Source organism: Pygocentrus nattereri, chromosome 11, assembly GCF_015220715.1.
Source record: "Pygocentrus nattereri isolate fPygNat1 chromosome 11, fPygNat1.pri, whole genome shotgun sequence".
NCBI classification, from domain to species: domain Eukaryota; kingdom Metazoa; phylum Chordata; class Actinopteri; order Characiformes; family Serrasalmidae; genus Pygocentrus; species Pygocentrus nattereri.
Genome location: NC_051221.1, coordinates 33,428,387 through 33,455,756, shown reverse-complemented (window position 1 = coordinate 33,455,756; position 27,370 = coordinate 33,428,387). Strand labels below are relative to the sequence as shown.

At 37.4% G+C, this 27,370-nt stretch overlaps 1 protein-coding gene across 4 annotated transcripts; it reads right to left on the bottom strand.

Moving 5' to 3' along the window:
* Positions 1-2,146: 2,146 nt before the first annotated feature.
* On the bottom strand, positions 2,147-22,055 carry LOC108432699 (von Willebrand factor A domain-containing protein 5A-like). 4 transcript variants are annotated; one of them, XM_017706726.2, is made up of 22 exons: positions 21,796-22,055; positions 21,491-21,573; positions 20,730-20,932; positions 18,726-18,948; positions 18,161-18,327; positions 17,840-17,954; positions 16,673-16,848; positions 15,789-15,877; positions 15,457-15,601; positions 14,220-14,299; positions 13,259-13,373; positions 12,252-12,410; positions 11,931-12,037; positions 10,611-10,828; positions 10,435-10,494; positions 8,355-8,387; positions 7,565-7,585; positions 6,084-6,116; positions 5,292-5,312; positions 4,457-4,611; positions 2,510-2,633; positions 2,147-2,393 (listed from the first exon to the last, which is right to left on the bottom strand). In XM_017706726.2, exons 2-22 carry the CDS (start codon positions 21,528-21,530, stop codon positions 2,314-2,316), a joined length of 2,364 nt encoding a protein of 787 aa, XP_017562215.1. In that variant the 5' UTR covers positions 21,531-21,573; positions 21,796-22,055; the 3' UTR covers positions 2,147-2,313. The 4 variants fall into 4 exon arrangements, with proteins under 4 accessions (XP_017562215.1, XP_037398213.1, XP_037398214.1 ...); XM_037542316.1 differs by lacking the exon at positions 21,796-22,055 and adding an exon at positions 21,708-21,725; XM_037542317.1 differs by lacking the exon at positions 8,355-8,387.
* Positions 22,056-27,370: the final 5,315 nt, after the last annotated feature.

The following is a 27,370-nucleotide window of genomic DNA, read 5'->3' as shown; positions in this document are numbered from 1 at the left end:
TTATAGCTTTCATGGACAAATGTCACACACTGGTGTCACCTGTTTTTGATGTTTGCATTCATCTCCTCTGTTCACTTAAAGGAGGAAATCTACAACTACTACAGTAACATGCTCGATCAGACACTGGCTAAAAAAAGAAACAAATCCACTTCTGTAGAAATCTAGCCTGAAATAACATACAGTTGCTTTTGGCACAGCATAGCATGAAGTGAAGCAAAGCAAGTTATAAGATAACAGCAGCCACATGTAGCCTTTTTAATGAAATTGTAACTGAACTAAAGTCAGGTTGGTAATGTATTTCTTACCTTTGGGTAGTAGAATGTTTTGTTTGAGCAGTTCAAATGAGGCTCTTTTAGATTAAGGTAAGTGCTTTAATTTACAGCTCATTTTACAGTGTACTACTTTTTAAAGAAAAAACAATATCTGACTGTTTGGTATGCAGGTTTCAGTATGATCTCAACAGTTTATATTTCTCTGTAACAGTAATTTATGTAATCTCAATCTGCATATTCTATAAATGTTTATGACTGTACATGAAAAATCTTGGATATCGGCATCAGCCCACAATTCCCACATTGGTCAATCCCTAGTACATTCTTACTTTTTAAACACACTCACACTGTTGCGTTTGTATGGTCTGTATTGAGGCACATCAGACTCAAGGAGACATCTGGACTCTACTTTAGTGATGGTACAGGGAGAGCTCACATGGGCAGTAAGAGAGAGAGAGTAGGGAACACCTGTTGGTGATGATATTATCTCTGACACTATACCATCACCTGCACCTGAGAGAAAAACAGAGATAAGAGCTCATTTTGGAGATTTATTACAGTATAACTAGATATCAAATTCATGATTGTTTAGCATGATTCCTTATTTTCCTTATATTTCTATATCCTACAATCAAGTTCGAATTGTAAACTCCAATTACATTCAGGTCTAGATACTAAACTTGGTGCTGTGGGTCGGACTCAGACTGCATTCAGGTCTAAATTCTGATCTTGGTGCTGTAAGTTGCATTCAGACTACACTCAGGCCTGGATCATAATTTTAGACCTGATTAAAACTTTAATGTGTAACAGGCCAGGTGTCGTGTTGTTCAGGTTGGTGTGTTTGGTTCAGGATGGAAAGGTGCAGCTTGCGTCTTTCAGTGAGCTGAAGTACCTGGTGGTGTGTAATGGGGGTTCAGCGCTGCAGGCAGGCAGAAGCGCAAGGCATGGTCAGCCTGCACAGAGAGCTCAGTGACCTAGAATCACTATTTTATGAGCTCCTCCAAAATAAGTATTGTAGCATCTGTCGTACTCTGCACTGCCATGAGGAGCTTATGTGGTGTGGCCATACAAAGTGGCTCTCAGGAGGCGCCACACTCCAGGCTGAAGAAGAACATTTGTTGAAGTAATTTTTGTTGGTGATGTTATTAAAGGAGTTTCAGTTACTAGTGTAACTGTGACTGTATGTGAATTGTTGTCTGTGTCTTCTTTTGCACAGATACAACAGTATGTTTAAGAATTTAAGAAAGAACAAGGATGACGTGAGGATGACATGATGCACCTGACTAATCCTGCCCCTCCCTGCATGGGTGGTCCTCCAAAAGCCTTGGCTATGAACTGATTTTGGTTTGTAGTTGTGATAACCTATGTTACTATATAAATAAACAATACAAGTCTGCATCTTCCATGATAAGTTGTGCTTATCTCCCTGTTGTCCCATAATCCCGCCCCCCCCCACCTCAAAAGCAAAATTGGTTTGATCCTCCGGCACATCTATCATTAGAGGCTGTCTGCTAGTGCTGACCTGGTTACAATGAACCAAACTCAGGATTTCAGAAACGAAAGGAGCAGAGAGAGACAAAGCAATAACTGGAAAAATATCTTCTGACCATTTCTTTCAGAAAACAGGGCAGCCTTAAATACCAAACTATAAATATGTTGTGGTAACATAAGCTAGTTAGTTAGTCATAGGTATACATACAAGTTTTATTTGCAGAAGTGATTCTTGCATATTTATTAAAAATATTTAATAAACAGTTGCTAAATGTAACAGCTCCATATCTTGTATCTCATCTATTCAGAACAGACAAAAAGGTACAAAGCAGTCAGAAATAAAACAAATAAGCCCTTTAGCTTAGCATAATGATTAAAATACGCAAAGTTAAGAAAAACTTTATTCACATCTGAAATGTGAAATTTTGCAAAAACAAAGTAAACACCATTGGTAGCGTAAACATTCTCATAGTAAATGAGTTATAGGCTGTAAGAATTTCTGAAGTCTGCGTTAGGCACAGTAGCTTTAGAGAAAGAATGTATGAAGACTTCAGAGTCCAAGGTCCTCTTCTTTAACCTGGCAGCCCAGCAGATTATTACCCGCACGAACACTCTCAGAAAGACTGACCACTGAAACACACAGACACACAAAATCATCATCATCATCATCATCACTGTAGTATAACAGGCCTAATTACCTGTTTTGGGTTTTGATCAGTGATTTCTTGTGAGAATGGAGAGTTTACCTTTCTGGTTGCGGATCCATGTCACAGCCTTCATAGCCACAAACTGCCACTCAACCTGAGCGTCCATCTTAAACCCATGAAACCAGATCAGAGCCAGAACTGTAGCCCAGACCCCCTTATCCACCTGAACACATAACCACACGACATACAACATAATACATCACCCATACATACATATAAACACCAAGTACTTAGAACTGTATAAGAACATTCTTCTAACTGAATGTAGACATTCAAAAATGTATAATACACACATACAAATAAAACATATATACAATCTTTTTGAAATATCAGGCACATTTGCACTTAAATATCTATAAAAATTTGTCAAAGTACATCATTTATAAAAATGTATAGGATGAAATCAGTGTTACATCACAACAGCAAAGAACTTACATCCAGGTGGATAAAGGATAAAGGTACCAATCCTTAGACTTATTTAACCAAACAATTGCAAAAGCTTAAACTGATTTTCCCAGGTCAATAACTTCATAACATTGTGTAGTTCATTTCTGTCCCATAATTGTGCATGAGCAACACATTTAATAGTAGGTTTATAAGGGTGATTTCCCACTGTGCATTAAAAAACAAGAACCTAAATATGAACTGACTGAACTTCTGCTTCTAGTTCATTTTTCACCTGCGAAAGAGACATAATGGTCCTTTTGGTCATTTTAATGTACCTTATCCTGCTAGAAAAAACACCTTATTTTGTGTTTTGGACGCTGGTTTGCTGATCACTCAGTATGACTACAATGAGTACTCCACTAAACCAACACCAGATCAACACCAGAGCAGCACTAGACCAGCATACATAAGGTCTTTTCTGTAAATTCACCATCACCACTTTTCACCATTGTTTCAGTCGTCTGAGCTGGTTCTTAATGGGGTGTGGCTAAAATATAAAAAGGCTTTACTTAAAAATTAAATTAAAACTCACTTTAAAAGTAATCAAACAATCTTTTTGAAAACAATCTTAAAAAAATATATTCTTTTCACAAGCAGAAATTTAGGGGTTTCAGTTTGGGACAGACCTTCTCAACAGAATGTATCCTCTATAGGAAGATTTTGTATATATTTAGCTAAATACTGTCTAATAAAGCCTTTGGCTCAAATAGATCATATAATCTTTGAAAAGAGTTAAGGGCTGAATATTTAATTGTGTTTATAAATGTTTCTTTCTGTGGGACTGCAGTTTGAACTGATTTGGTCCATTTACACAATTAGTACATCTTAACAATGAAAAATGTCCTATTATTATGAATTAGCATCTCATAATCATGAATAAAATATATAATAATGAATGAATTCACAGCTATTAATTTAATAATGAAATGCCATAAAATGGAGACAATGTCTTACATTTTCGATTTACTATATCATAATACTGATTTACTGTTATTACTATTATTTACTGTATTATAACACAGTACTTGCTATCTCATAATTGTGATGTAGTATCTCATAGTAATGACTTAGCATCTCCAATGTTCTCATGATATCTGGATATTGAGTCATTATTATGAAATATTGCCATGATTATGAGAAATTCTCACTATTATGAGATACTAAATCAGAATTATGAGATGCTACGTAAAGAGAAATGTTCACAATATTATAATACACTAAATATGGCATTTTTTTTCCAAGCAGAAACAGGCTTCTATAACAGACACTTACACACACCAGCTAAAAAAGTCATCTAATTCAGTCTCACATAACAGACTTCACCAGGTTGTAAGCATCATGCACTGAGCTCACTACGGAAATGAATAGTGGACACATACATGTACAAGCGTCTCAGATGAAATTAAAGGACATAAAATAATCCCCCCCCCAGCCTACTGAACTAAAACTAATGAAACTAATGAAATTCCAGCAGTAGATCACAAGATCATACAGAGTCTATATTACTGACAAACACCTTACATTCAATACATCACTCACCTGTGTGGGGGTCTGCTTGACCACCTCTTTCTTTGTCTTCCCAAACACCTCTGCCAGCGCATTGTCCATTTCCCAGCATCCTGAAGCCTTCTGGAGGGAGATGAGCTGCAGCAGGGGGTCTTTAACAGCCTCCACAGGGCATACAGAGTTCCTTTCTTCAGAGGCACATGCACACATATTTCATTGTATGTCTAAGAACTAACCACAAAAAATAAGCATAACAAATGACCCTTTTTTCCTGTGTGGATTATTTTGAAAACATCTCCAGAAATATAAGCTGACATTCTGTGATTTAGTATCACGCTCATCTTTTGATCTGGAATACAAATCTTTGAAATATTTAACAAAATATTTCACTTCATTGTCTCAACATTTCTGCTTTCTTACTATAGCACTCTACAACATGAAAAGAGTATAAAAGCAAATGAAGTCAGAAAACTGAGTTAATTTGAGTTAATTTGATTAAAGTCAAAATGAATGAACAGATGGATCTGCTCCTTAAATCTGAGTGGCTGAGGTGTGTTTAAACTTGATATACATACATTTGTGACTACCTCATAAGAGCACAATTCTGTGTTACTGCAGCAAATCATAACAAAACCTTCAGATGTTAGTGGAATATTTTTTGACTGCGCTGCTGCTCACATGGACCAATGATTGTACTGATGAAGTAAGAACAAGGCTGGCTTTCGCCTTTTGGGGTCCCTAAAAATGATTAGTCTGCCACCACCCCCAGCTTACTAGATGATTTACTGTAAAATTAAAGGCTAGTTAATAACAATTTGTAACAAGTTTTTTCATTTAAGTCAAACCAAAATAAGTTATGCACGTTTACCCATTTTTGGTGCAGCACGACCTTTGGGAAGATAAAAACAGAAAAAAGATATATTTGTTTATATCTGTTTACATAATACAGCATGAGTAATAACAACATTTTAAAACAGCAGTGCCTGCATTTCCTTTCAAACCACCACTCCATTCATAACATGCAGATTATGAAACAAACTTAAATTTTCAACATTTTTATCTGAAATTTAAATGTTCATTTTTAATTATCATTAAATTTTTCTCTACCATTCGGTTTAAAATTTTCCTACCTTTTTGGTGGCACCCATGGCAAGCCAAAAACAGAAAAAAGAAAATATAAATGTTTATTTACAAATGTATACATAAAAAAGTACTGCATAAGTAATAAATACGTTTTTTGAAACATTTACAAGTAAGTAATATTGTATTAGTATTAATACAAGATGTATACTTTCAATTTTACTCCACTTAAAGCCAAACCAACAGGTAACACTTTACATTGTAGGGTGCTGTTCATAAGGCTACATGACACCTACATAAGGTTGTCATTACAACTGATAACATAACCCTACATAACTGTTTATAAATGCTTGTTCCAATAAGCGTCATTCGCTATAAAGGTTACATTTGCCAACTGTGATCAGCTAAAGTAAAAAAGTAAAGTCAACTAAAGTAGCCTTCATAACAGTTGATGCCTGTTGTAATAAGAATTTATAAACAGTTATGTAGGGTTTTGTCAGTTGTAATGACAACTTTATATAGGTGTCATGTAGTATGAACAGCACCCTCTAGTAAAGTGTTACCAAGCAAAATAACTTACATGCACTCAAGCACATCCGTTGTGGAACAGGACCTTAGGGAAGATGAAGATAGAAAAAAATATGTATATCGTTTTTTTATTTGATGTATATGTAAGAAATCTAATACTAATCTTACTTATGTAAGAGTAACAATGTATTTGAACATTACATACATAGCTGGCTATTTTGTATATTACTAATAATTGGATGCTCATTTATGGTTCTAATAAATCACAGTTTCAATTAAAGATAATCTCAGCTCTCTCGATCCAGGGCTGCTTCTCACCACGCAAGTATTTCTTGCTTATCCGGCTAACCTTAAGCTTTGGTGGATTAACGCTATTGGCAGTGGTGACTGTGTTACTTTTTGCCTTTGTAAATGTTTGTAAAGGTTCAGTTCAATTTTCTTTTTCAAGCTACAGTGACTCCTCCTCATGTTTCATGTGTGCTGTACAGAATACCATAATACAGAAATGAACTATATTCCTGTGTAAGCCAGTCAACGTGACAATATTTAATCACTTCAGTATTTGAGCAGTAATATCACTGATATTAACATTTACTTTGCAAAAGGTGTCTAATTAATCATACTGACCAACACAATCACCACACAGAACCCTGCAGCTGGTCCATACACTGCACTGTCTAATCTACCTAACATGAGGAAACTAAGGTATCGCCACCAATTTTTATTTTATCCATCAATCATTTTGCCTCAGCTCTCTCTTTCTCATACAGCTTCCTCACACATTCATAATAATAAAGAAATGAATAAGTACTAAATATCTTAATAATCTTATATGAGTAATCATATGTTCATAAGTATAAGTAAGCAATAATGTTTCATATGCATACAGATGGTAAGTTGGCATTTTCAGTGTATGTGAACATTTCTACTCCAAAATGATTCAAACCTCAGCTAAAAATAATGAAATCCTTCAAATGGAGACTCTAAATTTAGGCCTGCACTCAGTCACAGTTATCTGAGTTATAGCAGTAACAACCCCCTGTGACTGTAAAACCTCATTTCAAATAAAAGAGGTGTGAATTAATCAGAGTTTAAAACAGCAGTGTCAGCATTTCATTTGAACCACCACTCCATTTATAACATGCAGATTAATAACTGTCAGTATGTGGTGGCATGAAATAATAAAAATGATTGTTTCCATCTTTAATGTACTCTATGAGCCTATTATCAAACTTCTGAGCAAAAAATATACACATAAAATAAAAGAACAGGCAAACATGTCAAATCTGTATGCACTGAAAGTGCAACACATTATCAGCAGCGTGACATTGGCCTAGAGTCAGGTTGAAGCTTTTTAAATGTATTTGTTAGTTCCTCATTTCATCAGTAGATATCAATGTGTGAAATAGCAGGTGTTACTGTGTGTAAACATTCCACTGTAACTAATCATGTTTAAGAACCAAATATGCCAATTTACAGTTGGAATAAGTTTGTTTCATTTAAGTCAAACCAAAATAAGTTATGCACATTTACCCATTTTTGGTGCAGCACCAACTTTGGGAAGATAAAAACAGAAAAAAGATATATTTGTTTATATCTGTTTACATAATACAGCATGAGTAATAACAACATTTTAAAACAGCAGTGCCTGCATTTCCTTTCAAACCACCACTCCATTCATAACATGCAGATTATGAAAAAAACTTAAATTTTCAACATTTTTATCTGAAATTTAAATGTTCATTTTTAATTATCATTAAATTTTTCTCTACCATTCGGTTTAAAATTTTCCTACCTTTTTGGTGGCACCCATGGCAAGCCAAAAACAGAAAAAAGAAAATATAAATGTTTATTTACAAATGTATACATAAAAAAGTACTGCATAAGTAATAAATATGTTTTGAAACATTTACAAGTAAGTAATATTGTATTAGTATTAATACAAGATGTATACTTTCAATTTTACTCCACTTAAAGCCAAACCAACAGGTAACACTTTACATTGTAGGGTGCTGTTCATAAGGCTACATGACATCTACATAAGGTTGTCATTACAACTGATAACATAACCCTACATAACTGTTTATAAATGCTTGTTCCAATAAGCGTCATTCGCTATAAAGGTTACATTTGCCAATTTTGATCAGCTAAAGTAAAAAAGTAAAGTCAGCTAAAGTAGCCTTCAAAACAGTTGATGCCTGTTGTAATAAGAATTTATAAACAGTTATGTAGTGTTTTGTCAGTTGTAATGACAACTTTATATAGGTGTCATGTAGTATGAACAGCACCCTCCAGTAAAGTGTTACCAAGCAAAATAACTTACATGCACTCGAGCACATCCGTTCTTTAACACGGCCTTAGGGAAGATGAAAATAGAAAAAATATGTACAACACCAATTCCAATGAATTTGGGACATTATGTAAAAGACGAGAATACGATGATTTGCAAATACTTTTCAACCTATATTCAACTGAATACACTACAAAGACAAGATATTTAATGTTCAAACAGATAAACTTTATTGTTTTTTGCAAATATTCACTCATTTTGAATTTGATGCCTGCAACACGTTCCAAAGACGTTGGGACAGGGGCAACAAAAGAGTGGGAAAGTTGAGGAATGCTAAAAAAAAACACCTGTTTGGAACATTCCAAAGGTGAACAGGTTAATTGGAAACAGGTGAGTGTCATGATTGGGTATAAAGGGAGCATCCCTGAAAGGCTCAGTCGTTCACAAGCAAGGATGAGGTGAGGTTCACCACTTTGTGAACAACATTGTTGAGAACAATGTTTCTCAACATGCAATTGCAAGGAATTTAGGGATTTCATCATCTACAGTCCATAATATCATCAAAAGATTCAGAGAATCTGGAGAAATCTCTGCAAGTAAGCGGCAAGGCAGAAAACCAACATTGAATGCTCGTGACCTTCGATCCCTCAGGCGGCACTGCATTAAAAACCGACATCATTCTGTAATGGATATTACCAGATGGGCTCAGGAACACTTCAGAAAACCACTGTCAGTGAACACAGTTCGTCGCTCAATCTACAAGTGCAAGTTAAAACTCTGCCATGCAAAGCGAAAGCCATATATCAACAACACACAGAAATGCCACCCGGCTTCTCTGGGCCAAGCTCATCTGAGATGGACTGACGCAAAGTGGAAAAGTGTCCTGCGGTCTGACGCGTCCACATTTCAAATTGTTTTTGGAAATCATGGACGTCGTGCTCTCCGGGCAAAAGAGGAAAAGGACTGTCCGTATTGTTATCAGTGCAAAGTTCAAAAGCCAGCATCTCTGATGGTATGGGGGTGTGTTAGTGCCCATGGCATGGGTAATCTGAACAACTGTGAAGGCACCATTAATGCTGAAAGGTACATACAGGCTCACTGAATGTGAGTCTCTGTGGTCTTATCAACTTCTGTCAGGGATTTTCCATCACAGATATTCCATCTCCTTTGTGAGTCTTCCAGACACATGTCTGTTGTGTTGTGACTGGCTCTGAAGTGTTTCTAATGTTGCTTGTGTTTTCTGTATTTGCAGCACATTTGTGAAATGTAGCTCTGATGTAGTAATTTTGATTAAAGTGTTTCCTGAATTTGCATTGCTTTTAAGAGTTTGCAACATGTTTTTAATTGTATGGTGCATCGAGTCTTACCAGTCGCTATAGTGATTTAATGAGTCACAAGTGATTTTAATGTATTTAAATGTGCTAATATTGAAAGCATTTAAATGAAACAGAAAGGCTCATTAAGATTAAATCAAGACTAATCTGGGCTGAACACTACCAGTATCTCTCAAGATCTCTTTACCAGTAAAGATGATCTTAACTCTTAAGATCTTAGATGCTGTTGGGAACCTGGGCCCTGATCAAACACATTTTTTTTTCAAACATCTTTATCCCCTACACAGCATAGCAGGCTGTGGAGAGCTTGCTGCTAATAGCCAATGAGCTACAGAAAACACTGCTCAGCTGTAGGTCAATGACTTGAGGCTGACAGATATTTACAGGAGAATGATGCTTATATTATGCAAAGACACTGTCTTCAAAGTCGTTTTTCAAACAAGACATACGCCCCCTTGTGGATGTACACTGATTCACATGCTCACTGTAGTCAAATGAAATAATATGTACTGTTGGAGATGGATTTACGATCCCCCTGTACTTCTAATTACAAAATGAAATGTATGTAGTTTGGTTTAGTTGAGCAGCTTGTTAAAGGGTCAATAAGATAACTTATTTTGCACTGTTAAATGATAATTGATTGCTTTTAGATTTTAGATTTAAGCATGCAATAAATAAAAGAAAATGAAGACTTGTGTGAGACACTAATGAAGAACAAGAGCAGTACTGTGTTCAATAATGAACTAAACATTTAGAAACTAGCATTTTCTGTTACTTACTTCTCAAAGCTGAGCCACTCATGGGCATACTTCTTTTTGCTTTCTTCATAAGACACATCCCTAAACGGAAGCACATATAAACAAGACACCAAGTTCTCCATGTGTTATCCATGATGTGTCTGTGTTCAAAACAAAAGCACAATGAGGGCAGAACTGTTTTATAAAGCAACACTAACCTCTTGTAGGCACTCTCCTCCTCAGCAGTGGTCCTTTCACAGCCTCTCCACTGCCCTTATGAATGGCGATGAAGGCTGTGTGTGAGCTGCTCACCCCAGCCTGCACACTGAGCTCCACCACTCTGGCCCTTAAAGCCTTTTTGTCAGCTCCCTCAATCTGCTCATCCCGTTCCAGAGAGCGGATCAGAGAGCGGGCGGCCAATCTGTGGATGGACAGTCTAAACAGAAAGTTTACAACCTGTGTGAGGGTGATGAAGCCAAATGACCGTAAATGCTAGCATGTTTAGCTGATCTGACTATGCAGTTTATACTAACTGGCCATTTTATCAGATACACTTACTGCACAGGTGCATTTTATAGGTTAACAATTACTAAATACTAACTACATTCCATCTGTTGCTAAGCATAATTTATCACCCCCTTTTTAATCCCATCCATCAATGGAGAGGGACCACCTTAAGATCACCAAGGTATCAGACGGTGTAACATTCGTAATGTGGCAGTGACACCAACATGGTAGTGTGTGTGGTGCTGGTAGAAGTGTACCAGGCACAGGTGTTACTTATTTTTGAAACACTGTGTACACCTAGGGCGACACGGTGGCGTGGTGGGTAGCGCTGTCGCCTCACAGCAAGGAGGGCCTGGGTTCAAGTGCCCAGCTGGCCAACCAGGTTCCTTTCTGTGTGGAGTTTGCATGTTCTCACTGTGGGTTTCCTCTGAGTTCTCCGGTGTCCTCCCACAGTCCAAAGACATGTCAGGCCATTTGGACACGCTAAATTGGTGTGAGCGGATGTGTATGTCTGTCTGCCCTATGATGAACTAGTGACCTGTCCATGGTGTATCCTGCCTTTCACTCAATGACAGCTGGGATAGGCTCCAGCACCCCCCGCGACCCAGAAGAAGTGGCTTAGAAGATGTGTGTGTACACTTACTGTCCACTCTATTAAACTCACTTACCTGCAAAAATAGAGACAACAGAGACCATAATTTCTGTTCATCATATTCTAGCCATTCATCAGTGATCGGTTTCTGACTATTGGCTTGATATCACAAGTTGGTGGACTATTCTTAAACTTGCAGTTACACTGAGGTGAATAAAAACCCGGCAACATCATTGTGCCTAACACAATCACATAAAAACAACACAGACTACACATGCTTTTATCTGGAACTGATTTAAACACATGCAGCTCAGTTTGACTGCTGTAGTTGTTCATACTGTGATGTCATAACATCAGTAAAGGAGAAAGAAATGAAAAAGTAACTGTTCCTCAGAGAAAACAGTGGAGATCACAGACTGTACATGTAACTGAACGTTACCCTGTATTCTCAGCAGGCTTGAGGGAGTAGCTGAGTGTGTTGGTGACTTCTTGACCTGCTAGACGGTACTTCACTGTTACTCTCCCCTCAGAGTCTGAGCTCTGACTCTACAGACGGAAAGAAGTGGGGCTGTGTCATTAATCAATTCACTCACTAAATAAGGAGACTCATAACTGAAAGCAGCACTGTGTCACCAATATTCATTTCTGAATGTTTCTAATCTATTTAAATAGTTGTAAAGCTCATGGACTACTAGATACAAGGAAAATGGTAAAATAGTAGTAGCTTGTTTTCCTATAAATAGGAGATTAAAGCTCTCACCTCTCCTTTCAGCTGAGCATAAATCAGTGCCCTTTGACCCTGGAAGATTGTGTTAATGGGTGGGCTAAGGCATGTGGTGGACATGCCCACTGGGACTGCCCACTCTTCACTAATATCAACCACAGCTGGCTGTAGAGCATAGCGGAGAGACTGCATTACCTAGAAAGAAGAAAGAAGGAAAGAGTAAATAAGAGTAAATAAACAATATGAAAGAAGTTGAAGGAAAGTGATGAATGTGTTTGTTCAGAGCTGATGGCAGAGAGTAAGAATAACACCTTTAACGTGCTTATAAATATATTTTTCTGCTTAACTGAAACCAGGATCTCAGTTTTGTTTCATTTACTATTACTTAGGCAAAAAGTGAGAGGAATGAAATTACAAAAAACATTTACTCTAAATAATACATGGAATTCATGACTAAGTATAAAGTTTGTTTAATGGAAATGCAAATTTTAGAGCATATTTATTAAAACAAATCATAGCTAACTAACACTGTTCATGTCAGTAAGGTGATGAAGAACTTTAATTATTTAATGGTATTCAGGGCTGTATCTACCCAACATCTGTGGTGGCGTATTTGCCCGTTTGTTTAAATGTGTGCACATTTGCTTGTTTTATTAATTGTATTTTTTTTTTTATTTTATATATTTATATTTATGCCCAGCGATGGACTGGCGACCTGTCCAGGGTGTATCCTGCCTTCCACTCAATGACTGCTGGGATAGACTCCAGCACCCCCCCCGCGACCCTAAGGGAGAAGCGGCTTGGAAAATGAATGAATGAATGAATATTTATATTTATTTTATTTTTATTTTATATATACGAATCAAATTGTTCAAAGCAGTTTTAAGCTACACATATTTTAAACGAAAATCCCTAAATAAAAATAATGTATAAAATAGTTCACTATATCACTTTTATACTTTATAAACTTCTCCCCAAGGTGTTGCATGCTCAATATTGCAGTATGTATTACTATAATTTCTGCTAGTTTTAGCCAGATTTACTTTGGGCTGCATGCGGTCAGTGCCTGTGATAAACTGGGCGTGGCCACATCCCTCCTGAGCCATTCCTGTGATGAGGGCGGTGCTCGCACCTTCACCAATCCCAAACGAGAAGCACCTGTTGAAACAACACCAGCATTATCAATCATCAATTACAGTAAAATTACTGATTTCTACAAAGCTTTTTGCTAGTACTATTTACAGTTGTGAGTACTTAAGCAGTGTATCATAAATCTCTCATGAATCATCCCCTATACACCAAGGAGTAGGATAAAAACTAACAAAACAATGGTATTGTGTACTTGTAGTGATCAAATAAACAAACCCTCAAATCTGTAAGATAAACGACCAGCTGGGCTGTGAAAAGCTGCAAAAATCACAAATCTCAAATCACAAAGTTTCTCTGTTTCCTCCAGATACTTCACTTAACCACAGTGCAGTAATGAAAGTGTACTGCTGTAATAGAACATTAGTACTTGTAAAGACAGTTCTGTACAGAGCCCTGCTGGTGACATCCTGTATAAACAAAAATAATGTGTGGCCACAACTTATTAACACGTGGGAACGAGATCCTAATGCGAGGCTACGACTTAGTAAGGTGTGGGAATGAGATGATTAAGTCGTGGCCATGAATTAGTAAGGGGTGGGAACAAGATCACAGCTTACCAAGTTGTGGCCACGCATTAGGATCTCGTTCCCACATGTTACTAAGTCGGGGCCACGACTTAATCATCTCATTCCCATGTCTTACTAAGTTGTGGCCACACATTATTTTTATTTATACAGAACGTCACCAGCGGGGCTCTGTAGTTCTGCGAGCTGAGTAGCTCTATACCTAGTTACACTGTATCAATCAGTCTAGTTATGATTTCACAGTTGGTTTTTAATTGCATTATGAACAGTTTAACTGTTCTGAATATTTAGGCTTTTAGTTATACATTTTTAAGTGATAAAGTCTACATGCCTGTGAGATTCAGCGTTGGTTCTCACAAGGGAAAGAACTTCTTTGGTGTTCCACACCTCTCCATCAGTGAACATGAACACCTGCAAGGAGAAAAGAAAGACATCAGAGAACTTCAAGCCAGAATATTCAGGACAAAATCATTAGTAAAGAGGCACTTAAATTTTTTTTAAGCATGCGGTCCTTTAATCCTGGAACAAAAGTTCACAGAGGTACAGCTGTGAGAAAACAACAGTATTTGCACAATAAAGATATGAAAAAGTGAAATGCTGAGTGTGTTCTTTGTTAAAAAGAAAGTACATTAAAAGTTAAGAAAGGTTTTGCATTCTCCTATACAGTTATATTGCTTTGGAGATATTTGTTTTTCTTTGGACAGGGACAGGATTCAGAGCACGGCACATCCTAAAATGAGGTAAAATGTAACAAAATGGGCCCCTGATGGCCCACATTTTCTCCCACTGAAGTATGGTTAGTGCAAAAAACTGGGCCATCTGGGGGTTTGAGAAATAAAAATATAGACTAAAGGTTAGTTTTAATGCAGTGTTACAACTAAGCTTCCCAAAGTAAACAGTGACAGAAGTCCATACTTTTAAGGAAAAAAAGGTGTTTCAAACTATAAATGAGGTGCAACCAAAAATGATTTAGTTTAAAAATTTAGTTTAAATGACATTACAGGCCTGCATCATAAGTACCAAAGTAGTCCTTGTCTCTCCAAATCAACTCAAAACAGCATTATGAAACATATTTTGAAACATTTTATTTACAGGTCGAAACCAAAAACATACTACAAATGTAATTTAAATAAAATATAGTACATTTTTAGTTCACTAACATCTTCTGTTTTGCTTTATGGTTAAAATTCTACTTTCTGTTTATGATGCATACATTTTTATGTATTCAGGCTAAAACGCTTCTGTCTGATTCAAACAATAAAGAACTGTACTGAATTAACTTCCCCAATTAATCAGTCTTTCCTAGTGAATGCCACAACTAGCCCCTTAGTCTGATAACCCTAACTGTGGGGTATGTGGGGTGTTTGTGGCACTTTCAACAGAATGGTACGTTCACAAACGGCAGGCGCTAGAAACAAATTTTACATTTTTATTTTTAGTAGAGGTGCTTTGTTTGTTTGTATTGAAAGACTTTGTCAGATGAAAAGTATAAGCTCCTGCCTAACCATCTCCTACATAACACAGATTAAATTTGAATGAGATTTCAGTGAACAGGTAAGTGATATTACCTGTCTTGGCTGCTTAGGGATGCACTGCTGACTGTAGATATGTTTCAAAGGCTGCAGAATCTCAGTGCCACCCATGTCTGATTGCATCTCCTTTACTCTTTTCACAGCCTGGTCCATTGTCTCCTGAGTGTATTCAACACTCTTCCTGAGGACAGCACGCACATGCACACGCACACACACACGCACACGCACACACACACACACACACACACACACACACACACACACACACAAAATCAATCCAGAGTCCTGAACGTTAAACTAGTCCTGAATCACCTTCAGTGTAAAAGTGTCTCATTCATGAACTGAGACTATGATATAAATTCACGCACGGAAAGAAAGATTCATAATGTGAACCAAAGCCGTAGATATTGAAGTAGCAGCCCAGAGGGAGACTCTTCAACAGGAGGAGCAGAGTGTCCTAAAGAAAAATAAATAAAACAAACTATTAATAAGTGTTGTTGATCAAACTAACTGTATATGAAAATGCAGTCTTGATATATATATATATATATATATATATATATATATATATATATATATATATATATATATATATATATATATATTGTTTAATCATTTCCAAACTGCTCCTCCAGGAAGCCCAATATCAACTGTAGTTATCATTCAATACCTAAAGTTTCATACACCTGACTAATTTTTAATTTTTCAATTTAACAAATTTAACAAATCCACACAAAAGCTGGGGCATCAAAGAGAAATCTAGAACTAAACCTCCATTCTTCTAACTGGCACAAAAGATATCAACTTCTTGTTACTGTTTACTGCATTAGTCTTTTGTACAGTGCTGTGTATAAAAGAAAGATTTCACACAGTACTGTATAAATACATCCAATCTGATTGGAAAGAGTGGCAAATTACAAATCTGTATGCAAAATGTCCAGTAAAACGCTCTTCATATACAAACTCAATTTCAAAAAGTTGAGACAGCAGGTAAAACAGAAAGCAGTGATTCATAAATCCACTTTCACCTGTATTTAAATGAAAACAGTACAGATATAATTAATGTTTTATATTATCAATATCATTGTTTTTATAAATATACACTAATTCTAAAATTGATCCATGGAACACATTTAAAGAGGTGATGTAATCATGCTTGGATATAAAAGGGACATACAGGTAAGGCTATGTAAGAAGTGGAGGCTCTCAAGGGAAACTGAAGCTTTCACTTCAGTTCAGTGTTAAGTCTTACCCTGGCACTCTCAATGCGCGTCTGTGCACCTGATCCATTATGCATTGGACAGCCCATACTGCCAGATCTGTCCATTATGAACACAAACTCCCCACAAGATGTTACAGATGACATCAGCGCTGAAGGGAACTCTGGGTACAAACTTAGCATGACCACAGGGTCTCCCATGAGTGTTCCTAAAAAAAAAAAAAAAAAAAAAAAATGAAAGGAAGTGTAGGGAATGAAAGTGAAAGCCAGACCAAAAGAAAGAAAGAAAATGTTTCACTAAAAGTCAATGTGAAGTGACGTGAAATTTTCACATGATGTAAAGGACAGCCACCATGTTCGGAGGATGCACAAAACTAAAAATCCGCAAAAATGAGATAAAGAGATACTTTTTCTTTGGACAGCGACCAAATACATGTTGAATAATGACAACCAAAAAAACGATAGCAGCTGTTGATAAGAATACATTACTTTCCTAGGTTACTTTTCTTTGGATTATCAGATTTGTGCAAACATTAAATAAGACTCACTATCCAGCACCAACATCAATGACCAACTTTTTTCCTAATTAAGAACATGACCTCTTGTCAGATACATAAAAAACCCAGAAGTGTTCGTTCATATGTACATCTCGTTTCATAGTTGATGTTTATTTCTATTTATCCATGACTGTGTTTCAGCAGGTTTAATCCTTCTTCACAACAGCCATAACATACCCTCAGTCCCTCAGTTGAACTATTTTTTTCTTCAATAACATCTGTGGAATATATTTAATTGGGAATGATTTACGAAACCTCCTTGTCTTAGTAGGTGAGCAAGAAAATCACCATTTACAAAGTGTCTGGTATTGAGTTGTACATACATTTTTAAAATTAAGAAAGCTGAAGTCAACTTCACCCCCACAGAGCTCGCTAGCAGCTCAACATACTCACTATATTTTACATAAATATCCAAGCCAGTTGAATTACTGCTAGGCAGCCTGCAGAAAGAAGTTACATCAGCTTTATGGCTCAGTTCAATTTGGTCAGACTCTGAAGACAGGACTATACGTTTGGCGAACGGTAGCCTATCTGGAGCCTATCCCAGTAATCATTGGGCGGAAGGCAGGATACCAAAACTACTCATTTAACTCAATAAGCTTTTGTTTGCTTATCGAAGTGACTGAAAGTGTGTTTAGTTTACCTGGCTGTGCTGTGGGCTCTCCTGCCTCCACTATAGCAGTGGGCTGGTGGGCGTTCTGATAATATAGGAACAGCTCGACATCTCTGTCAAACATATGACCTGCAGACAGACTCACCTAATCTCATGCACACACACACACACACATAGAATCAGACAGGGTTGTGAACAACAGGCAGATTGAGGTTGTGCAGATATCAAAACTGACCCTCTATATCAGAGAATGTGAATGGTACAGAGAGATTGAATCATATGGAGCAGACATGCAGTGGGTTTCTCTGATGTGTGAGTGCTGAGTGAGTGAATTTTAAAACACACCCATACCTTTGCGTTTGTGTGGTCTGCCGTGAGCAACATCAGAGGCTCAAGAGGACATTTGGACTCTACTTTAGTGATGGGGTTGGGAGAGCTCACATGGACAGTGAGAGAAAGAGAGTAGGGAACACCTGCTGATGATGATGTTATTTCTGACACTATACCACCACCTGTACCTGAGAGAAAAACAGAGGAACCAGAGATAAGAGCTTATTTAGTTTGTTCAGCATGACTTCTCACATTAAGATGAGGTATACAGTGCAATATATGATATATTAATATATATCTGAGAGCACTTTTGTGTACTCTGTGTGAATATTTGTCTGAACCTGACAAAACCTGTTCTCTATGGGTTCTGACATCTTTTTCTCAAATATTTTTCAAATTCTGTTTGGGTTCAAATTTTAGGTTTCTCATAGCCTTCCTCTTTTAGCAGACTTTGGCTGTGTTTCCCTCCACTTTATACTTTCTCTGTACTTTTATAACCCTAACATTTTTAAATCTGGCAATGCTGGAACCACTTGTGTTGCTGGGAAGTCCATGAGAAAATGGTGAAGCTGAAGCAGTTTGGTACCTGGTGGTGTGTAACGGGGGTTCAGCACTGCAGGCAGGCAGAAGCGCAGGGCATGGTCAGCCTGCACAGAGAGCTCAGTGACGTAGACGAAGGTGACAGCAGCGCTCTGGGCTGGAGGCAGACTCCCCACACTCAGCCTGAACACATCCGCACTCTCGTCACTCTCCTCCAGCAGAAAGGCCTGATCTCCTGAAGCAATCGCATCATCATACTCCTCCCGCGCCTGAAGTACAAACAAAACATTTCAGTCTGAAGTTCAACAGAAAGGCCTGTGAAAAATATTTCATAATCATCTAATAATAATTATTTAAGTTGACCACAATTACTATTTTCACATGTTTACATCATAACAAACAGAATGTAAATTTCATTTTTCATCAGTTTTCATCATTTGGGTTGAGACAAACACATGTAAATACAATAAAGCAGAAAACAAATTTATTGAGACCCACCATGAGCCTTATAAAAACAACAAAAGTTTTAACTCTTGAATTAGGGTTATAAAAGCTTTAGAGGACAGCGGTAAGTAAAGTTTGTTCATGTGAGCTCAAGCTGTGTCTGTCATCAACTGGGAGCATAAAATGAACAAAAACACATTAAATTCTAAACAGCAATTATTGACACTGAACAAACATCTAAACACAATACATTTTACTGGAAAAACAGGGTGGGTCGGGAAACATAATTCTCTGAATTAGTATCTGGTATGACCACCATTTGTCTGTAGCAGAGCAATACATTTTTAGGAAATTTTCTTTGTTTAGTATAACTGCTGGAAAATGGGAGCAAAATAAAAAAACACTGTATTAACATTGTTGTTCAGTATAATTGCCAATTAATTTTTAGCTAATATTTTATGATTGCAACAGCCAGGCCAGGATTATCCCAAGAGTTTCTTAAGTGTCTGCTTCATTTTTTCCTTCAATCACTACTTAGCAACCACTCAACTGTCTGCCACTACTTCAGTCAAGATTTCATTTTTTTTCTTTAGTGGTGAACTAGTGTTCCTGTGAATGTACTTATAAAATATCAGCCAACTGAGTTAAATAAAAAGGTTGTATCATCCTTGTCAGGAGTGATATTCTGCATATAAAGCCATCTGAGGTAAGATATAAATGAAAAAAAAAAATCCACCCCTGCTATGGCAATATGCTTTAGAATGCTTGACGGTTATTAAATTTGCTGCTGTTTTGTCTTTATTATTTAACCTTCGGCTGTACAAATTTAATTTATGTTGTCTTAATTGATGTCAATGTTTATTGTTAATAGTGGTCACATTTTTAAGAGAAACATTGTTGGTGGTTGGGTTTATTTTAAATTGTGTGCATAATCTTGCAATTGTTCTGCCTTGATCGGAAAATATGTTTATGGCAGTGACATGCTCAACACGGCAGTTAGTATGCTACCATCATGGTGCTGCATAAACATAAATGTAACCTGCTGTGATGTGATATACAAACATTCCCTGACTACCCAAAAAGGGTAGCCAATAGACGCTCATCAAAAATTTGTGCCCTGGAGCCCAAAACCTGGTGACAACCATAACTACAGGATCATGTTGCTTTTCCCCTCAGAGAGAGAGAAAAGCTATGATACCAAATTCTAGTGTGAGAGAGTGAGAGTGTCTGCTGATTTCCAGTATCTTCAGTAGTCAAAGTAACTCCAGAAGTGTGGCAAAGTGGAAAAATTAGATTTCTATTCGCACGTCTATCACTATTATAAACGTCTATCACTCATCTCTGTGGTATGAGTATCTTGCACAGTTAGCTTTTGAAAGCAACCAGTGACACAGGGTGTAAGTTACATACCAGCTGTAATGATAATAATATAATAATAAAGTACACACTAGCAGAAGACATGCTAAGATTTCAGGTGTGATCTTTGCTTTTTTTTTTTTTTGCTGAATCACTGGAAAACTTTAAACAATGTATCAGTGCTCTAAAGCAGTCATGCTAAGTTGTATATGAACAGGGCTGGTCTGGTGACTCTGTTCCTCTTTCTCACCTTCTCTTTCTCCTGCACCTTCGCCACTATCTCCTTGTCTGCAATCTTGGCACTGAAGTGGCAGAGAGCAGCTTCTGCAGGCATGGGGAACACAAACACGGCCTCCAGGGGGCGCTCTTCTTCATTTACATACTGCAGAGTGGAGCTCACTGTAGCTACATGCCCCTTAACCTGCAGGTCCACCACTATGCTCTTCAGAGGAACTGAGCAGGAAACATATAGGAGGGACTAGTAATTTCAGACAAAGACATACAGGAAACTAAACTCCCAATAAAGTTTATTGACTTGGACTAAATGATAGCCCTGTTCTTACATGCTGGAAATGGGTCAATAACAGTAAATACTATTTTATATTTTAAATATATTTTTATATTTTATTTAAGTACCTTAATCTAAATGTGATTAAATGATGAAGATCACCTTTAATTGCTGTCCCTGAAGGCTGAATAACATCATGATGGAATATAGGCTACATATTATTGTTGTTGTTATTATTAGTAGTAGTAGTAGTAGTTGTTGTAGTTATTATTGTTGTTGTAATGCAATTACTCAGAATAATAACAATGCACATGACTACGATAAGCAAAAGGGTAAATTAACAAGATAGTAGCGAAATAAACTGTAAATGAATGTTATGTATAGTAATGTATACCTGCAGCATATAATATATACAGTAATGAAAACAAAGAGAAACGCAAAAGTAAAGTAACAAGAAAGGAAGAAGAGGAAGAGATGTTGGCTACATGGACTCCTGTTCTTACCTGGTTCGTTCTTGTGGGTCAATAAGCCGCAGTTCACCATCTTGTTCAGCTGCAGAACCACAACGTGGGAGTGACCTGATTTTCTGCAACACCAACAACAAACAGCTTATGAGAGCGAAGCGAACTTCATCACTCAGTGAACGAGGAGTTAGGCAGTTTAGTGAACTAAGAACAAAGAAACAGCCCTGACTGTCAGTCAGTGACCTCGAAAACACACCAAACCCAGATCAACACGAAAGTTGTGGTCTGTAGAGACACAAGGCGTTTGTGGATCCTGAGTGAGATGAAACCGAAAGTAAACGTACCTGCTTTTGACCGCAGCAGTGGAGCTGAATTAGAGCTGTGTGAGGTCTGATTCAGCTTCGTATGTCTAATCGTTCCCGGCACAGCGATTCAGCAGCTTATATACTGAGAGGAGCCCAAATGAGGAAGATGAGCGAAGTACAGTGAGAGTCAGCAGGGGCGGCGCGCAGCACTCAGTCGGGAATCAGAGAAGAAAAAAACAATGAAGACATGCAATCACAGTACGCTCAATATATAGGCTGTCTGATTTTCAAGGGTTTTAATCTGCAGGGGTGGAGCAAAGAGGCGGCCAGTGACGGGAAGCCCTCTGACCAGCCCAGTCGGGCACGTTGAGGCAGTCAGCCCACCGCCCTTTACTCTGAAAAACAAGCAAAACCTGCGTACACTTAAACTATCACTAAAGGCAGCACAGTTACACCCGTAATTTTACAAAAATGGCTTTACAACAAAAGCTAAGATAAAAAAAAGAAGTACAGAGATATATATTCAACATCATCAGCTGCAACACAAGAAAAAGAATAACATTAGGTAAAATAAAAAATTACAATGTAGTTTTTTTATTTTATTTTTTTATCCTTTATCGTTCGTGTGTTTAGTTGATGTTGATTTTGTATCTCTGTAATTGGAATTAATTTTAATATGGATGTCCATGTCTGTAATACAAATTAAAAAAAAAAAAAATTTAAAAATTTAAAATAATGAAAAAACGACCTTTTTTTTGCCTGCCGGCTTCAGTTAATATCATGCGGCAGCGACAGCACCGACTTCAAAACACGCAGTTCGCGTCCCAAACCGCTCACTACAACACTAAATAGTGCACAAAGACTAAAGTGCACCGCCACTAGAGGAGTTTTAATTAGTGTAGAGCAGCCCCGGTTCTGGACTGCTTTGCTTGGGGGGGGGGGGGGGCAGTAAAACCTAATGAGGGGGCATGTTGATAGTCATGTTTTTAAAGCCAGAAATATATTCAAGGCTTGATTTGTGCATGAATGATGACAGCCAAGCTATTGATACTGGCTTAAAGTGATGTATGAGGAAAAGAAATAAAAATGCATGTTTTTGAACTTAAACTTAAAACCCAATGATTAAAAAAATACATGTTGATTATGTAAATGGAGAAAAAAGATTATCTAATTGTATTTCATTTTAATATGCCCCCTTAATTAAATTGCCATTACTAATAGAACAACTCTATTTCTTGAAAGGCTTAAATACAATTTCAAGTCAAAGCTGACAAATGTACTTACACACAGACTGAGAATATTCAAACGTGGAAATAGGAATGAGTGAGAATATTTATATTACTGGGAAATTAAAATATAAAGAAAACAAAAGAATACAAATTCTGTAAAAAAAAAGGGGGGGGGGGCTATTCGTCACACTTCTATTTTGAAAAAGAAAAAAATATGAAAGTACATAAAATAAGGAAAATTTTCCTATGTACTGCACTTTAATGGTAAAAAATCTGGTAAAGTATTGAAGTTTTTATTGATGTTATGAAACATACTGGTACAATGCAGTATTTATGCACAGTATAACAAATTATGTAAAGACTATAAGTGCAAATGAACAACAGTAATCATATTTTCATTGAACACAACTATACACCTATATATTGTGTCAGTAACACTCCTGCCTTGCAACAAGAAGGTCATGTGAAAATAATGCCAAGTTAAAAATAACGTAACCAGACAAACTATATGCAAAAAATGAAATCTCTATATGCACACTGTGGATACAATTATCTAAAACCTTTAGCTGAGCCTGTATTGTAAAATGAACTCAGAACAAAAAATTTACAGAAGCAGTCTTCTGTTTCTTTTAGCAAATAATCTGACAAACTCCTCCTCCAATAACCAAGCCTATTGGTTATTGACTTTTCATGGCCCAGAATCACTAAATGTCTTTTTCTGTCATGCAGCATTGTGCGACAAAAGGGAGTAAGAACTCTTGACAATGTAGAGAACGAGCTTTCACATGATGCTGAGGATACACCTAGTGCGGTCACATAAAGAGAATGCAGGACAGGAAACGCTTCTTTATAGGCATGAAGATGATTGCACACTGTTGAAAGGTTTGCTGATCTTGTCAAGAATTTATTCTGCAACAAAGGCTTTGCCACGTTTATTTCATTTCTTAGGATGTTTGTGTCAGTACCTATAAGTTGCTGTAGGGGCTCTAATATGGCCAGATCAAGAAAAGAGCTATCGTGAGGAAGGAGACCATTAACAGCTGTCATCAAATCCAGATTTCTTTTACAAAATCTGTTCTCCATTTCAGCAATGGCTCTGTCTAAAATTTCCAGAAGCGACCTCCTCAAAGATTGATTTGGTGTATGACATGAGTCACCAGGTCTGTACATTGGAAAGCACCACGCTGTCAGTCAACTGTGTGTTCATAGTCCTTTTCCGCTTTGAAGGTGGACTCTCTGACATAGCCAGATCATTCAGGGATTCATCAGTACGTAGATCTTTTAAAGCACTCTTTTTAATGCACAGATGACCTCCCCAGCCTTACAGAGGTCTACAGAATTGGCTTGCAAGACTGAATTGGCCGGCTTCAAAAGGGCAAGAACTTTTAAAAGGAACTTTCCAATTTCAAAGAAATTATGTTTTCTCATCTGCACTAAGAGCCCTGATGCCTCTGTGCATAAATCCACAGGTGCATCAGAATCTTCAGACACATCAGACCGAACTTTAAAAATTACATCTTCATTCTGCACTAAGCAATTTGTCACATCAAAATGACTGGTCCACCGGATCTCTAGAAGCTTTTTGAGAGGGGGGGTGTCATAACGCAGAACCACATAATGTTGCAGGAAAAATGAATGAAGTGTGCTAGAAAGTGCAAAAAAGGCAAAAAAGTGCAAAAATAAAAATAAATTGAAAACGCCTATTTGTCATTTAATTTTAGTCGTTATTCTGTTTTTTCACGGCCAAATCTAAAATGAAAACGCTAACAGACAAAAGAAAACACAACCTTCACTTTGGCTTTGGCTTTTCTTCATGAAACGCAGAATACATGTCAAAACTAAAATCAAAAGTCAAAGTTTACTTTCTCATTTCTTTTTCATAGTGATCGGCTGCAAATCTGACAAAATGAAAATGAAAATGCAAAATGAATAAATCAACAGCAAAGTGACTGTTCGTGATTCCGTTTAAATCATGGACGAAACTTTAACTGTCAGAATGAAAAGGCAAATGAAAACGAACATCAGCGCCGCCTGCTGGAGATTCGCTTTTCATTTTCCAGATATCTTTTTCTAACTGAATGACATGCAAATATATGTTAATTAGCACTAGGCGGGCTACGGGGTACATTTTAGAACATCCTCAGCCGTCCAAGGAAAACAAACGTCGTCTCAGATCTGGTGACCAAATGGCCCCAGAGACGAGGTATCAGACCAAACAGCCTCAGAAAAAACTGTGAAAATGTTACACTGGCATTTATATCGAGATACACCATAGTTTTCTAAGTCATACGAACCAGTCTATGCTCAACCAGGCTTGTGTTTGGCCTGATAACTTTTCTCTGAGGCCGTTTGGTCCGATGTTCAGTTTCACCAGATCTCAGTCATGACGTGATTTTTCTGGACACTTGAAGTCTTTTATCTTGAGAAATGATAGCGATTCTGAGGCAGACGGCTCGTGCTCATGTGAAAAATGAAGTTACAAATGAAGGCATTTCATTTCATTTTCAGTTTTGGCAGGATATTAGCGCAGATGTTTGGAAAAAAGAAACGGCCAAAAGAGGTTTGCATTTACATTCTATTGTTTTCATTTTCATTTCCTTTTTGGCTGGATTTGCCTCCCATACTTCATGTTTTAATTTTAAACCAGTAACAGACAATAAAATGTGGTTGGTATAGTGGTTAGTGGTTTGTGGTTAACACCTCTGCCTTCTACGCTGTAGACTAGGGTTCAATCCCCCACCTGGGTAAGCACCCTACACTATACCAAAAGAGTCCTTGGGCAAGATTCCTAACACTACCTTCGCCTACTTGTGTAAAATGATCAAATAATAGTCGCTCTGGATAAGAGCGTCAGCCAAATGTCGTAAATGTAAAAAGTTCAAAGCCATCAGAGACACTGGAGCTAACAGTGACGGGTTAGAGGTGTTAAATGTTGGAATAACTCAAAGTCACCGTATGCAGTCATTCTGCGGAGATGTGCCAGTCTCTGTAGATCTTTTGGCTGTAAAAAAGAATGAGGCAGAGGCAAATGTCAGCAATGTGGCTTCAAACTGAAGAGAAAAATGTGGCTAATGAAGCCAAGGCTCTGCTAAATCGGTTGAGTGCGTGTGGTTGAGAGTGCATGACTACAGCTAGACGTTATTATGGAAAACCGAGGTGTTACCAATCAACATAGCGCAGCTGCAACACAAAGGAGTCACTCAGAACTTCTAAAATGTGTAACAACAGACAGGACTGATGATCAGCTCGTTTCAAAGAACATTTTATACAGGGTTAAAGGGAAGTTTGAAAAACTGGTTGTACCACAAGGCAGGAAATGCTAAAACTGGGTCACTTTGAGCCATGGGGCGGTTATCTGGGTCACACTAAAACTTTAAGCAGAATAGCACAACATCTTGATGCAGCAGAGCTCAAGCATCCCAGGTTGCCAGTTAACAGCCTATTAGACAAAATCAGAGTGCCCAAGATAAACGTACCTACTACAGACATGCCATTCTCATGAACTCCTATGGACATAGTGGGGCCCTTACCAAGAAGCCAGGGAGGAAACTGCTGTATCCTGGTAATTTGCAATTAAGTGACATGATGTCCAGAGGCATTTGCATGTCAGCATGTTAATGCATTAATACAGTTGATCTCCAGGGTGGGAATACCTGGGGAAACACTGACAGACCAGGGTTCAAACTTCACATCCAGGCAATTTAAGGAAGTTTTTTGCCTTACTAGGCATAAATATATCAGGACCAGTCCAAACCGTCCTAAAATTGAAATGTTATTTGAGTGATTCACTAAACCCTGAAATGCATGCTTTACAAGTTTGTTTCAGAGACAGGTCCTGACAGGGACACGTGGTTTCTATTTCTGCTTGTATCTGAAAGCTTTGCAAGACTTCTATTTTGAAACAGATACCAGTTTTGGCAAAATTATGGCAAAAAACCCCAAAAAACAGCTGGTGTGAGGCTAAATTCCACACTTCAAATTTGCACATATCACATACATTGTTTTACTCTAAAATGTACTCCAAACAATAAAGTACTTTAAAAAAAAACAATACTTTTTTGGCCATTTTCATTCATTTTTTAAAAAAATTTATTAAATATATTTACATGTACGGCCGTTCCGTGTGGGTTATCACTACAAAGCTCCCTTAATGCTTCCATTCTATCATCAGGAGTCTCCTCCTGAGCGTTCTTGTTAGTCTGCTTGTGTTGTTTACAGCGTTTTGTCTATTTAAATAAGGGCGTCTGTCCACAACATCGCCTGTTCGAAAACACAGAAGACTGGATTTAATCTGGAGTTGAAAGCCTGTTTCCCATAAAGCCCTCCACGCCTCGTTTCTCAATAACAGACCTCTGTAGTTATGTCAGCACAGGGACACTCCCCTC